General features: G+C 57.1%; 1 protein-coding gene across 1 annotated transcript in view; it reads left to right on the top strand.

Annotated features, from left to right (window-relative positions):
* The window catches only part of PKD1L3 (polycystin 1 like 3, transient receptor potential channel interacting), a 53,577-nt gene that overhangs the window by 6,959 nt on the left and 31,877 nt on the right, over nucleotides 1–14,741 (top strand). Inside the window, exons 7-15 of the mRNA XM_050923352.1 lie at nucleotides 463–594; nucleotides 966–1,145; nucleotides 2,073–2,200; nucleotides 2,287–2,413; nucleotides 8,027–8,152; nucleotides 9,229–9,460; nucleotides 10,598–10,791; nucleotides 12,680–12,910; nucleotides 13,392–13,493. Of these exons, the coding sequence (XP_050779309.1) occupies nucleotides 463–594; nucleotides 966–1,145; nucleotides 2,073–2,200; nucleotides 2,287–2,413; nucleotides 8,027–8,152; nucleotides 9,229–9,460; nucleotides 10,598–10,791; nucleotides 12,680–12,910; nucleotides 13,392–13,493 (1,452 nt within the window). The remainder of the gene's footprint in view (nucleotides 1–462; nucleotides 595–965; nucleotides 1,146–2,072; nucleotides 2,201–2,286; nucleotides 2,414–8,026; nucleotides 8,153–9,228; nucleotides 9,461–10,597; nucleotides 10,792–12,679; nucleotides 12,911–13,391; nucleotides 13,494–14,741) is intronic.

The raw sequence follows: 14,741 nt of genomic DNA, 5'->3' as shown, positions 1-14,741 counted from the left end.
CTAGCAGCATCACTAGCCAAAACCAGCCGAGCCCCTTGCTAGGTAGATGGGCTGGGCCTGGTTGCATCTGCCACCCGCCCTGCTGGGGCTCTGCAGAGTCCAGCCAGCCCTAGACAGATCACACCCTCTCCTGGCCCAGAGACTGCCTGGGGCTGCCTGCCCCATGCCTTGTGACACCTATTCCCAGGCCCCAGAGCTCCATGGGCACCATGGAGCTGAGCTTTGGGCTCATGGCAGCAGCTTTTCTCAGCTCATTCTTTGCTCCCAAGACACCCAGACGTAAAAGCTGCTGATCCTGCTGTGACCTTTAAATGAAGCGCTGTGGGCAGCAGCAGACCTGGAGCTGAGCTCCCTTCCCAGCTTGCCCAGGGTCCCACCCCAAGGGCAGAGCCTGCATCCCCCCGCAGCAGGGAGCAGGGTGCTCCTGGTGCCAGCTTTGATCACACACTCACTTCCTCACAGGCCATGGAGGACACAATGAGACAATTCAACCAGGCCATCCGAACTATCCACCATCTGCCAGCGCTGCAGAGAGCCTGCCACACCCTCCAGCGCCTGACGGAGGGCACCAGCCTGCTCTCAGAGGCAGCCCAGGTAGCCGGAGGGCGGGCCGGGCAGCTGGACAGCTAGAGGGGAAGAGCAGAGACAGGTGGCGAGGGTGGCCAGGAAGGATGTGCACTCTTGAGCGGGAAGGGGTAGGCTGCCATGCAGTGCCTGCGGCCCCTGGGGATTGTCTGAGCGCCAGAACAGCTCTAGCAGCAGCATTGTCTCCTAGCTGAGTAGGGCGATGGCCCCACACTGGCCGGGCTGAGCACTGTCCCCACCACTCTGCTGCTCAGGTCGGGCGCTCAAAGCTGCCCGTGGGGAGAGGCGTCAGGAATGCCCAGGCCAGGCAGGTCACACCGTGAGCTCCTCTCTCCCTCGCCTGGCAGCCCACTGATCTCTCCAGGGCTTGATATCCCCAGAGAGAGGCCAGTGAGTCGCTCCTGTTCCTGAGTACTCAGCTCCTGCAGGCACCGCTCCCCAGCAACAGCAGTGGCTCCGCCGCCCGCACACCCGCCGCCACCTCGCTCTTCCAGTCCTTCAGCCACCTCCTGACGGCCATGGACAGCAGCGCGCCCACGTCGCACTGGGCCCGGAACCAGGTGGGATTCGGGTCAGCCTGGGCCTGGAGGCAGGGTCTCTGGGAAGGCGTGGAGGGCACACCTGGCAGGGGCAGAAAGACACTTCAAGGGTCTGGGGAAGGGGAGGAGGGTCAGAGCAGGGGCCAGATGTGCCACTGCTTCCGGTTCTGTGGGGCCCAGCGACCCTGAACGCAGCCTGGCTCCTGCATTGGGTGTAGGGTTGCCAACTTCCTATTTTTTTCAAAACTGAACACTACAGGCCCCCTGTCGCTTACTCTCCCCTCCCCGGGGACTCACTTGCCACCTGCAGAGCCGGGGTGGGAGGAGCTGATGTGGAGCCTGCCTGCCTGCCCAACTGGGGCGCAGCGGGGCAGGCGTGTGTGTCTCTGGAGCGAGGGGCTGGAGAGAACTAGGGTCCCGGACACTGAGAAGTTGGGATGGGCTGTCATGGGCAGCACGCCCAGCTGCCAGCCCCGTACGCTGTCAGGATCCCTCCTTTAGCAGCAGCTGCTCCTCCTGCCCTCCTGGTGGCAGAGGCCAATTGTGGTCACTATGGTAACTGGACATTTGCTGTCCAGTCAGCAATACTGACCGGACACTGCACAGGTCCCCTTTCAACTGGACTTTCTGGGCAAAAACTGGACACCTGGCAACCCTAATTGAGGCAGCCCTCACCCCCATTGCATGAGCCGGAGCCTACGGTGCTCAGTCCCTCTCCGGCTCCATTCTGGGGCTCTGCATTTCTCAGGCTTGTCCCCGCGGCAGGATTGCCTCTGCCCTGGCCTCCCTGCAGTCAGCCCTAAGCCCCAGGGCTTGCTGCCAGGCTGCCCTCACTGTGCTGGAAACCATGCTCTGTGGGGAACAGCCATGGGGGCACTTCTGCCCTCGGGGAGCAGCAGAAGCCCCTTGTCCCATTGGGCCTGTGGTGACATGCCCTGTCTGCTGCAGCTGACGGAGGCTCTGGAGAACACCATGGCTGCGCTCACAGGGATACAGACGGTGCTCTGGGAGGGCAGCTGCGCTGTGGAGTCGTCTGTAACAGTGACCTCTCCTGTGGCCAGCACAATGCTGAGCAGGTAACTCAGGTAACGGGCCAAACATCTCTGCACCTAGGGGACAAGGGCAGCTGCAATGTATTAACCCTGTCCCTCCCTTTCCCTAGCCGCAACGCCTCCACTTTGCCCCAGAGCTCGTACCATCTGGCTCAGCCAGTGCCTCTGACGCTGGCCTTCCCATCAGCCTCTGCCTGGGGAGTGCTGCTGAGCAAACACCCCCGCGTGCAGGTCCGGGTAAGTGAGCAGGCAGTGTTGACGGCTGCAGCTCCCCTTGTTGGGCCCAGCTGGGTGCTAGGCAGGCCCTGCTGGGCACAGAGAGGGCAGCTAGCTGCAGAAAGCACTGTCTGGGCTCCTCTGGACCCTTACAGCCCAAAGCAACACAGCCTGGTCTGCAGGGCAGTTCCAAAGAGACTGCAGTGCTGCCCTGCCCTCCCCAGCAAGGATCTGCCCAGGGTTAGAGCCTCTGTCTGCTCATTGTGCTGGGTTCCCTGTGATGCTGCCACATGCCAACCTCAGGGCAGCCTGCTAGGAACCAGGGCACAAACTTGCTGTGAGGTCTGTGCTTAGCTTTCACCAGCCAAGTATCAAGGGTGATTTCCTCAGGCACCAGCACAGCCTTACCATGGGGTCACAGACAGTCCCCTGGGCACTCCTTTGTGATGGCGGGTCCCTTCCACCAAGAATCACAGCAAGATTCAAGCTATTGCCAGTCCCAAAGGACCAGTCACTCTCCCCAGGTCAGTTGCACCTCAGATCTCACAGCAAAGAGAGAGCCTGTAGCCAATCCTGTCATAAGCTGTATGAAGCTTTATTAAACAGGCAAAGGAAACGAGAGGGTTATTTACAAGGTTAAAGCAGGGTCCGCAGAGATGCACACAAGTTACAATCTTCAGTTTCAAAAGGCAATTGAAGATTCTAAAATCAGCAAGATCCATATGTCCTTAGGGCTAAGCTGACCTAAGCCTTGGGGAATCTCTTGCATATGCTTAGAAACCTTTCTCCCAGACAGGGGCGGCTCTAGGCATTTTGCCGCCCCAAGCACAGCAGGCAGGCTGGACCAGCGGACCCTCCGCAGGCAAGCCACCGAAGGCAGCCTGCCTGCCGCCCTCGCGGCGCCTGCAGAGCATGCCCCGTGGCTTGCCGCCCCAAGCACGCACTTGGCATGCTGGGGCCTGGAGCCACTCCTGCTCCCAGAGTCCAGGCAGCAGAGAGATCATCAGATCTTGTTACAGGTTTCAGTCTCTTCTTCCCACATGCTTTTGGCTGCAAAGCTCAGCTGACATGAGGAGTCCCTTCCATGACTCATCTTCACAGGGAGGAGCTAGAATAGCAACAAAAGTCTTTTGTCCTCTTGTTGACTGTACCAATCCCTCAACGGTCCATCTGGTATCCATGGACTATGCTTTCTGGGCAAGGCGTAACACTTTCTGATGCAGATCAGCCGTTCACCCAAAGGGCTTGGCTACACTGGAGAGTTGCAGCGCTGGTGATGGGTTTACAGTGCTGCAACTTACTCACCATCCACACTTGCAAGGCACATACAGCGCTGCATCTCCATGGCTGCAGCGCTGGCTGTACTCCTGCTCTGCCTGGGGTATAAGGATTGCAGCGCTGGTGATGCAGCGCTGCTCCACATGTGTGGCCACCAAAAGCGCTGTAATTGGCCTCCGAGATATTCGGAGGTATCCCAGAATGCCTGTTCAGCCACTCCCAACAGCGCTGCAAATGCTGCAAATGTGGCCACACTGCAGCGCTGGTAGCTGTCAGTGTGGCCACACTGCAGCGCTTTCCCTACACAGCTGTACGAAGACAGCTGTAACTCCCAGCGCTGTACAGTTGCAAGTGTAGACATACCCTAAGTAATGTCTCTGTTTACACAGTCACGGAAGCTCACAATACAACTACTCAAATAGTCCCTTACCATGTGGGATACAGCTGGTATAAGTGAGATTTAGCCCTGCTTTACACTACAGTCTTAGCTACGGCACTCAGAGGTGTGGAAAATCCACACCCTTGAGCGACATCATTACACCAACCTAACCCCAGGTGCAGTGTGATGGTGCTGCCCGTGGGAGCCAGCTGAGATCACTCAATCAGGGTGAACTGCAAACAAAACGGGCAAACAAACCCCAGAAGCTGGTGGTTATTCCAATACTTAGATTTACCAGCCAGCACAGAACAGCTTCTATAGTACCTCACTGGTTACTCAGAAGTATAAACACCGCAGTTCCCATAAAGTGCCCAGCCTCAGGCCTCCGTCCAGACACACACGTCAGATATGATGATGGTTACTGAAAATCTTATCTCATCATATAAAAGAAAAGGTTCTTCCAATCCCAAAGGATCAGCCACATGCCCCTGTCCAATTATAACTTACATCTTACCCAAAATACACACTATAGCCAATTCTTCTTAACTATGCTAAAATTTATTAAAAAAGAAGAGAGAGAGAGAGAGTTGATTAAAAGATCAATATACAGACAGACTTGAATTCAATTTTTGAGGTTCAGATACATAGTAGAGATGAATTTGTAGTTGCCAAAAGTCCTTTTAGAAATAGTCCAGAGGTTATAGTCCAAGGTCCATATTCAGGGTGACTCTAGTCAGTGACTGGGGATCTCAATCCTTCTGGCTTAAAGTTTCCCCCTCTTAAAACCCAAAGCAGATCTGAGATGAAGCAGGATCATGTCCCAGGATTCTTACATATTTCCAGCAGCCTTTTGGCCTGAGAAAACAATAGGCTTAACTCTCCTTCTCCCAAACTTCCTGGCAATTAGCGCAGGATGATTTATCCATTAAACAGTTCAGATACAGGTTACTACAACCTACAAAGAGACATAGAGACAATAATACTATTGCACTCAAGTATCTTCCTAAATGTTAATATTCCTTTTTTGATCTTTGAATCAAAGCTATAGCAATAGACAAGACACGTTTGCTGACATCCCAAGACCTGAGCAAACACCTCCCCTTCTACCTCTAACAATGCAGACTTGCATTTCAAAGCTCTGTTCATTTACAGATCTTCCTAATCAGTTTCTAAAGTTCTGCCATGGGTAGGGTCAGTCTGTGAGTAAATGTACTCTTTCTGGCCCTGTCACCTTCCAGTTAGATATTATCACACTCATAACATCACACGCAGCCAGCAGGATGTGGGTGGGAGGGCTTCTCCCACCCACCCTCCCAGCACCTCTTGGGGAGGTGGAGAAGCTGGCCCGTCAGCGTAGGTCACGTCTTCACTGAGTGCTAGTGCAGCGCTGTACGTGGAGAGGAGCCCTGATGCAGGCGTCTGCTCACAAGCATTCAGTAAAGGCTAAACTCGGGCTGTCAAGCAATTAAAAAAATTAATTGCGATTAATCGGACTGTTAAACAGTAAGAGAATACCATTTATTTAAATCTTTATGCATGTTTTCTACATTTTCAAATATATTGATTTCAATTATATCACAGAATACAAAGTGTACAGTGCTCACTTTATATTTATTTTTGATTACAGATATTTGCATTGTAAAAAAACAAAAGAAATAGTATTTTTCAGTTCACCTAATGCAAGTACTGTAGTGCAATTTCTTTATCATGAATGTTGAATTTACAAACCAAAAAAAACTGGTTTTGAAAATAAAACAATGTAAATCTTTAGAGTCTACAAGCTCACTGAGTCCTATTTCTGTTCAGCCGATCGCTCAGATGAACAAGTTTGGTTACATTTGCAGGAGATAATGCTGCCCACTTCTTGTTCACAATATTACCTGAAAGTGAGAACAGGCATTTTCATGCCACTTTTGCAGCCGGCGTCACAAGATATTTACATGCCAGATGCGCTAAAAATTCATATGTCCCTTCAACCACCATTCCAAGAGTCATGTGTCCATGCAGATGACAGGTTTTGCTCGATAACAATCCAGAGTAGTGCAGATTCACGCATGTTCATTTTCATCATCTGAGTCAGATGCCACCGCAGAAGGTTGATTTTTTTATTTTTTATTTTTTTTTTGTGGTTCAGGTTCTGTAGTTTCTGCACTGAAGTGTTGCTCTTTTAAGACTCCTGAAAGCATGCTCCACACCTTGTCCCTCTCCGATTTTGGAAGGCACTTCAGATTCTTAAACCTTGGGTCGAGTGCTGTAGCTACCTTTAGAAATTTCACATTGGTACCTTCTTTGTGTTTTGTCAAATCTGCAGTGAAAGTGTTCTTAAAATGAACAACGTGCTGAGTCATCAACTGAGAATGCTATAACATGACATATATGGCAGAATGCAGGTAAAATAGAGCTGGAGACATACAGTTTTCCCCCAAGAAGTTCAGTCACAAATTTAATTAATGCATTATTTTTTTAACGAGCATCATCAGCATGGAAGCATGTCCTCTGGAATGGTGGCCAAAGCATGAAGGGGCAGATGAATGTTTAGCATATCTGGCACACAAATACCTTACAATGCCAGCTACAAAAGTGTCATATGAATGCCTGTTCTCACTTTCAGGTGACATTGTAAATAAGAAGTGGGCAGCATTATCTCCTGTAAACAGGGGCGGCTCCAGGCCCCAGCATGCCAAGCGTGTGCTTGGGGCGGCAAGCCACTGGGGGCGCTCTGCCGGCAGGCAGGCTGCCTTCGTCGGCTTGCCTGCGGAGGGTCTGTTGGTCCCGTGGCTTCAGAGGACCTCCCACAGGCAAGCCTGTGGAGGGTGCACTAGTCCTGCGGCTTCGGAAGACCTCCCGCAGGCACGCCTGCAGGAGGTCCACCGAAGCCGCGGGACCAGTGGACTCTCTGCAGGCAAGCTGCCGAAGGCAGCCTGCCTGCCATGCTTGGAGCGGCAAAATGCCTAGAGCCACCCCTGCCTGTAAATGTAAACAAACTTGTTTGTCTTAGTGATTGGCTGAAGAAGAAGTAGGACTGAGTGGACTTGTAGGTGCTGAAGTTTCAAATTGTTTTGTTTTTCAGTGCAGTTATGTAACAAAAAAGATCTACATTTGTAAGTTGCACCTTCATGATAAAGAGATCGCACTACAGTACTTGTATGAGGTGAACTGAATAATACTATTTCTTTTGTTTATCATTTTTACAATACAAATATTTGTAATAAAAATAATAATATAAAGTGAGCACTGTACACTTTGTATTCTGTGCTGCAACCGAAGTCAATATATTTGAAAAAGTAGAAGAACATCAAAAATATTTAATAAATTTCAATTGGTATTCTATTATTTAACAGTGTGAATAAAACTGTGATTAATTTTTTTAATCGTGATTAATTTTTTTGAGTTAATCGTGTGCATTAACTGTGTTTAATTGACAAACTGAGTCTAAACACTAAACCCATTCTGATCCCTGTACTTCCTGGGGAGCCAGGCTACTCCCAGCTGGGAACTTGCCAGAGTTCAACTGAGACCCTGGGAGCCTGGCGAGAGCTGGCACCTGGCCTGCCAATGTCACAGCCCATTTCCTCCCTAACCACCCCCCCACACACACACATACTTCAGCTGCTGGGTCCCAGAGTCCTCTGCAGGCATCCTGCATAGCCTGGTGCCCTGCCCAGTGTGTCTGTGTGAACAGAACACAGGAGTGGCCATGCTGGGTCAGACCAATGGGCCATCTAGCCCAGTATCCTGTCTTCCAACAGTGGCCACTGTCAGGTGCCCCAGAGGGAATGTGTGGCTACAGATCTGCCTGGAGCGCACTCCTTGGGCAGGTCCCCAGCCTCCTGACCTGCTGATCTGGGCTGGAGTCCCGGTGTGGCCCCTGGTGTGGCCCACTGCTCACATTTGCCTTCAAACCCAGAGGAAGGGCCATCCCGGGGCTGTAAGTCCTGCGGCAATGGGGCCAGCAGCTCAGGCTCTTGGTGCTCTAGGTAACAGTCCTGGCAGTCAACCCCTTCAAGCACCTGGACAGGAAGGAGATCAGGAGCGTTGGGTACATCTTCCTCACCGCCAACAAGGAATCTATCCAGGTGCAGGACTTCCCCGAGGACATAGAGGTGCATTTCAGCTGGGCAGCTAGTCATCTGTGCAGGGCTGGGAGCTGAGGCTGGGGAGCAGGGCTGGGAACCAGGGCCGTGGAGTGGGGTCGAAAGCTGGGGCCTGGGCCAAGAGCCAGGGTTGGAGAGTGGGGCTGGGAGCCGGGGAGCGGGACAGAGCTGGGGAGTGGGGCTGAAAGTGGGGACCATGGATCGGGGCTGGGGAGTGGGGCTGAGAGCCGGGTAGCGGGGCCAAGATCCGACGAGAAGAGCCACCTGGGAAATGCTATTGTGCAGGCAGGTTTTCCAACAGCCCCATCTCCGTGAGCACATGCCAGGCACGTAGGGTTGCCAACTTGGTAATATTTAAAAACCAGTCAACACTCCAGCAGGAGTGCTGGAATCTCCCCTGCCTCTTCCCCCGGAGACCTCACCACTGCCTCACCTCTTCCCCCCCCAAGTTCCCATCCGCCCCTTTGCCCCTCCCCCTGTTGCTCACTGCTTCCCCTCCCCCCTTGCCTGGGGAGCCAGGACTGGGAGCTGCAGCCACCCAAAGCAGGGAGGAGATGGCCCCGGCTGAGTAGGGGCTGGCACGGGTGATGACCCAGCACTGCCCCGTCTCCCCACCCACAGTGACTGGACTTCGCATGTTCAGTCAGTAGATCTGACCAGACACTGTTAGGTCCCCTTTTCAACTGGATTTTCCAGTTGAAAACCAGACACCTGGCCACCCTATGGTCGCGTGAGTTCTGAGCGCTGGCACTTGTGTAGGAATGTGCAAGATAGACATTGCCAAACCCAGTGGCACCGCCTTGCATTGCCAAATGGCCCCAGGGTACGGCCGCCCCACGGGCTGAACTCACCCCAAGCCAGCCTGTGCCGTCAGTCTCCAGCTCATTTGGCCATTGCCCTGCCCTGCCCATGGGCTGCATTCGCCCAGGCCCAGCACCACCTGGCAGTGTGTGGAGTACACCGGCTGCGAGCCGGGGCCCAGCTCAGAGATATGCAGAGCCTGCATCCCCCTGGCCCGGGGCCCTGAGAGTGAGCCCGGGAAGCGCCCACTGCCGAGAGCCCTGAGGCTTCTGCACTCTCTGCAGATCCGGCTGTGGAGAGACGAGAGCACAGAGACATCTCCCACTGGCCTCAACATCAGCACAGAGGAGTTTGTGATCAAGGTGAACATCACGTCCATGGAAGACGCCCTGATCCTCCGTGTGCTACCTGACATTCCCCTGCCCATCGAGCTCTACCTGGGCTACCAGCATCCAGTCAATGGCTCCCATTCTCTCCTCAACACCACCCTGCCCACCGGCCATGGGCAGCATTCTGGTAAGACCCCCAATGGCCCAGCCCCTCACAGTTGTGCCCTCACTGCTCCTGCCCTCCACCCGGCCCTGCTGTGAGCCCCCTGCCACTGCCTTCTACCCGGCCCTGGCACGAGCCCCGGCCACTGCCCCCCACCTCTCTGGTGCAGGTCCCTGCTGCTCCCACTCTCTGCCCGGCCCTGGCACGGACCCACTGCCACTGCCCCTGCCCCCCACCTCTCTGGTGCAGGTCCCTGCTGCTCCCACTCTCTGCCCGGCCCTGGCACGGACCCACTGCCACTGCCCCTGTCCCCCACCTCTCTGGTGCAGGTCCCTGCTGCTCCCACTCTCTGCCCGGCCCTGGCACGGACCCACTGCCACTGCCCCTGCCCCCCACCTCTCTGGTGCAGGTCCCCGCTGCTCCCGCCCTCCTCCCAGCCCTAGCGCGAGCCCCTGCCACTGTCCCCCTCCTCTCTGGTGCGGGTCCCTGCTGCTCCCGCCCTCCGCCCAGCCCTAGCACGAGCCCCCTGCCACTGTCCCCCCATCCACTCTGGTGTGGGCCCCCTGCCACTGCCCCCGCCTCTCTGGTGCAGGCCCCCGCTGCTCCCACCCTCCTCCCAGCCCTAGCGCGAGCCCCTGCCACTGTCCCCCTCCTCTCTGGTGCGGGTCCCTGCTGGTCCTGCCCTATACCTGGCCCTGGTGTGAGCCCCTGCCACTGCCCCCTGCCTCTCTGGTGCGGGTCCCTGCTGGTCCTGCCCTATACATGGCCCTGGTGTGAGCCCCTGCTACTGCCCCCCCATCCACCCTGGTACGGGCCCCTGCCACTGCCCCCCACCTCTCTGGTGCAGGCCCCCGCTGCTCCCGCCCTCCGCCCAGCCCTAGCGCGAGCCCCTGCCATTGCCCCCCGCCTCTCTGGTGCGGGCCCCCACTGGTCCTGCCCTACGCCTGGCCCTGGTGCGAGCCCCTGCTACTGCCCCCTCATCCACCCTGGTACAACCCCTGCCACTGCCCCCCACCTCTCTGGTGCGGGACCCCACTGTTCCCTCTCTCCGCCCGTCCCTGGCCTCTGCTGCTCCCTCCTCTCCACCCCGGAAATGGCATGGGCCCCTCCTCCTGCTGGGCTCTTTACCACCCAGCTGGGTGACTGATGCTTTGTCCCAAGGTGACAACTACACTTGGGTGCTGCGTCCAGCGATGCTGCAGCTTGGCCCAGGCCCCTACCATGTAACGGCCATGGTAAGGCAGAGCCCAGAGCAAGAGCTGCCAAGCCACGTGACATACACGATCACCACCATCGCCACACAGTGCCACTTCTGGGACCACCGCAGGAAGGCCTGGAGACAGGATGGCTGCCAGGTGGGGAACCGGGTGCCAGTCGCCTCAGTGCAGGGCTGGGGGGCAGGGTTGAGGGACGTAGCCAGGGCTGGGGAGCGGGGCTGGGAGCCAGGACTGGGGAATCGGGCTGGGGAGCTGGGGCTGGGAGCTGGGGCTGGGTAGCGGGGGCAGGAGCCAGGGCTGGGAGCCAGGATTGGGGAATCGGGCTGGGGAGCGGGGCTGGGAGCCGGGATTGGGGAGCGGGGCTGGGAGCTGGGGCTGGGGAGCAGGGCCAGGAGCCGGGGCTGGGGAGCGGGGGCAGGAGCCAGGGCTGGGGAGCGAGGGCAGGAGCCGGGGCTGGGGAGCGAGGGCAGGAGCCGGGGCTGGGGAGCAGGGGCAGGAGCAGGGGCTGGGGAGTGGGGCTGGGAGCTAGGACTAGGGAGTGGGCCTGGGGAGCAAGGGCAGGAGCCGGGGCTGGGAGCCAGGACTGGGGAGTGGGGCTGGGGAGCGGGGCCGGGAGCTGGGGCTGGGGAGCGGGGCCGGGAGCCGGGACTGGGGCTGGGGAGCGGGGCCAGGAGGCAGGGCTGGGAGCTGGGACTGGGGAGCGGGGCCGGGAGCTGGGGCCGGGAAGCAGGGTCAAGGGTGGGGCGGGGAGCGGGGGGCAGGATCTGGGGCTGGGAAGAGGGGGCAGGCCTGGGGAGCGGGGGTGGGGCTGGGGAGTGGGGCCAGGAGCCAGGGCTGGGGAATGGGGCCGGGAGCCGGGGCTGGGAAGTGGGGCCAAGGTTGGGGAGCGGAGTCGGGAGCTGGGGAGCGGGGCAGGGAGCTGGGGCTGGGGAGCGGGGCCGGAGCTGGGAAGCGGGGGCGAGGCTGGGGAGCAGGGCCAGGAGCCGGGGCTGGGAAGAGGGGTCAGGCCTGAGGAGCTGGGGCTGGGAAGCAGGGCTGGGAGCCAGGACTGGGGAGTGGGGCCGAGGCCGGGGAGCAGGGCCGGGAGCTGGGGCTGGGAAGAGGGGGTGGGGGCCTGGGGAGTGGGGCCAGGAGCCAGGGCTGGGGAGCGGGGCCGGGAGCTGGGGCTGGGGAGCGGAGCCAGGGCTGGGAAGCGGGGGCAAGGCTGGAGAGCGGGGCCGGGAGCTGGGACTGGGAAGTGGGGCCAGGGAGCGGGCCAGGGAGCTGAGGCTGGGGAGCGGGGCTGAGAAGCTAGGCAGAGAGCTGGGGCTGGGGAGCGGGGCCGGAGCTGGGAAGCAGGGCCGAGGCTGGGGAGCGGGGCCAGAAGCCGGGGCTGGGGAGTGGGGGCAGGCCTGGAGAGCAGGGCCACCTGGGAAATGCTATTGTGCAGGCAGGTTTTCCACCAGCCCTGTCTCCGTGAGCACATGCCGGGTGCACAAGTTCTGAGCACTGGCGCTTGTGTAGGAAAGTGAGAGACGGACGGTGCCAAACCCACTGTCACCACCTTGCATCACGAGTGAAAGAGCAAAGTCTGGCAAACAGGGGGCTGTCCCATCAGCTGAGGGCCGGCAGGGCGGGGCGCTGGCACCCACAGGCATGGTACGGCGTGGCGCTGGCAGCCTTTGGAGAGGAGCTGGCACAGCTCTGGCAGCCCCAGGGTTGGTGCAGCCAAAGCCTTCCCAAGACAGCACCGCAGAGCGATGCCTAGAGAACAGGAGGCCATGCTGAGCTTCACCACCTGGGCCAGCAGCACAGGATGATCTCCTCCTCCGGCTAGGCCTGGGGCTAGGGCATGCAAGCAGTTCGCTCTCCCAGCAGGGTTCAGGGACGCCTCTCTCCCAGGTCCTGCAGGAGGTGCTGTTCTCTGCAGCGAGGCAGGGCTGGAGCCGTGGCCCAGCCCTGGACTCCTTGGGGCGCTGGCTCAGCGCCGTGCACCGGGGTCGGTCTGGCTAGCCGGCCTTCACTATTCAAGGGGCCTGTTTTGCAGGTGGGACCTCAGAGCACAGTCAGCAGCATCCAGTGCCTGTGCAACCACCTCAGCGTCTTTGGCAGCTCCTTCTTCGTTGTGCCCCGGACGGTGAACATTCAGGACACAGGCAAGCTCCTAAGCAAGGTGGCCAGCAACCCGATTGGGGTGGCCTTGCTGGCCAGCCTGCTGGTGCTCCATGGTGTTGTTGGCGTGTGGGCGTGGAGGAGAGACCAGGTGGATGTGAGAAAGGTAAGGCGACTGGGCCAAAGGGAGCCATGGCTACACAGGTGTGGAGAAGGGTCAGCACAGCCGAGGAGTGGAACCCCAAACTGGGGAGCATCTGGAGGCCACAGGTGTGTTTCGGACCCCAGAACTCAGCCGGTGCTGATACCCCCTGCCTGCGGGGTGCTTGCTCCAGCTCCACAGGCATTGTGTGCCACAACACGCAGCTAGGGGCCCCGGGATGCTGAAAACACAGCTGGCTGGGGCAGGGTAAGCCAGCATCCCCGCCCACTTACCCACAGGCAGCCCCAGCATGGCCAGCCGGGCTCACACAGGAACAGGTCCCCCTTGCGGGTCATGCCAGGGTCTGGCAAAGGCCTTACTGCCTGAGCCAGAGGCTGCTGACTCACGCTGCTCATGGGGGTGCTGGGGCCAGGCCTGCCTCTCTCCCCTGCTCAGGGGTGGGCGCTCACGGTGTTCCCAGCCATGCTCTCTCCTGTGGCTGCAGGTGAAGGTCACAGTCCTGGCAGACAGCGACCCCAGGGCTCACGTCCGGTATGTGGTCCAGGTCTTCACTGGATACCGCAGGGGAGCAGCCACAACAGCAAAGGTAGGCAAGCTGCTGTGCATGACCCCCTTGGGTACGCTCACTGCCTCTCCCAGCAGGCTGCGCTCTGGGGTGCTAGTGCCCATGGGACCAGCCGAACAGGTACACGGAGCTTCTACGACATATCATCAGCACATCCACCTCCTGGAGCCCACGTCAGATGCAGCCCAACACCTTCCAGCCAGCCGGGGGTTGAACTCCATGTACCTGGGCCAGGGAGAGAGAGTTTTGTGCAGCGGGGGAGGTAGCATGAGCTGCAGGCAGCAGCAGTGTGTGAAGCTCTGTGAGCCAGTGCAGGGAGGCACAGGACCCATGCAGCATGGGGTGGTGCAGGACCCGTTGTGATGGTGCTGCCTGTGGAAGCCAGCTGAGGTCACTCAATCAGGGTGCACTGCAAACAGAACGGGGCAGACAAACCCCAAAAGCTGGTGGATATTCCAGTACCTAGGTTTACCAAGCCAGCACAAAACAGCTTCCGTATTACCTCACCAGTTAATCAGAAGTCCAAACACCGCAGTTCTCTTAAAGTTCCCAGGCTCAGGCCTCCGTCCAGACACACCTGTCAGATATGATGATGATGACTGAAAATTTTATCTCATCATATAAAAGAGAAAGTTCTCCTGATCTTAGAGGACCAAGTCCCAGACACAGGTCAAATGATAACTTAGATCTTACCCAAAATACACACTATAATCAATTCTTGTTAACTAAACTAAAATTTATTTAAAAAAAAAAGAGAAAGAGATAGAGTGTTTGTTAAAAGATCATTATACAGACAGACTTGAATTCAATTCTTGAGGTTCAGATACACAGCAGAGATGAGCTTGTAGTTGCCAAAAGTCCTTTTAGAAATAGTCCAGAGGTTATAGTCCAAGGTCCATATTCAGGGTGACTCTAGTCAGTGACTGGGGATCTCAATCCTTCTTGCTTAAGTTTTCCCCCTCTTGAAACCCAGAGCAGATCTGAGATGAAGCAGGATCGTGTCCCAGGGTTTTTATACATTTCCAGTAGCCTTTTGGCCTGAGAAAACAATAGGCTTAACTCTCCTTCTCCCAAACATCCTGGCAATTAGCACAGGATAATTTATCCATTAAACCGTTCGATAAAGGTTACCACAACCTACAAAGAGACATAGAGACAATAATACTATTGCACTCAAGTATCTTCCTAAATATTAATATTCCTTTTTTGATCTTTGACTCAAAGCTATAGCAATAGACAAAACTTGTTTGCTTACATCACAAGCCCTGA

Source organism: Gopherus flavomarginatus, chromosome 14, assembly GCF_025201925.1.
Source record: "Gopherus flavomarginatus isolate rGopFla2 chromosome 14, rGopFla2.mat.asm, whole genome shotgun sequence".
NCBI classification, from domain to species: domain Eukaryota; kingdom Metazoa; phylum Chordata; order Testudines; family Testudinidae; genus Gopherus; species Gopherus flavomarginatus.
Note: the sequence above shows the minus strand (reverse complement) of the source record. Positions and strands in the feature narration are given on the sequence as shown.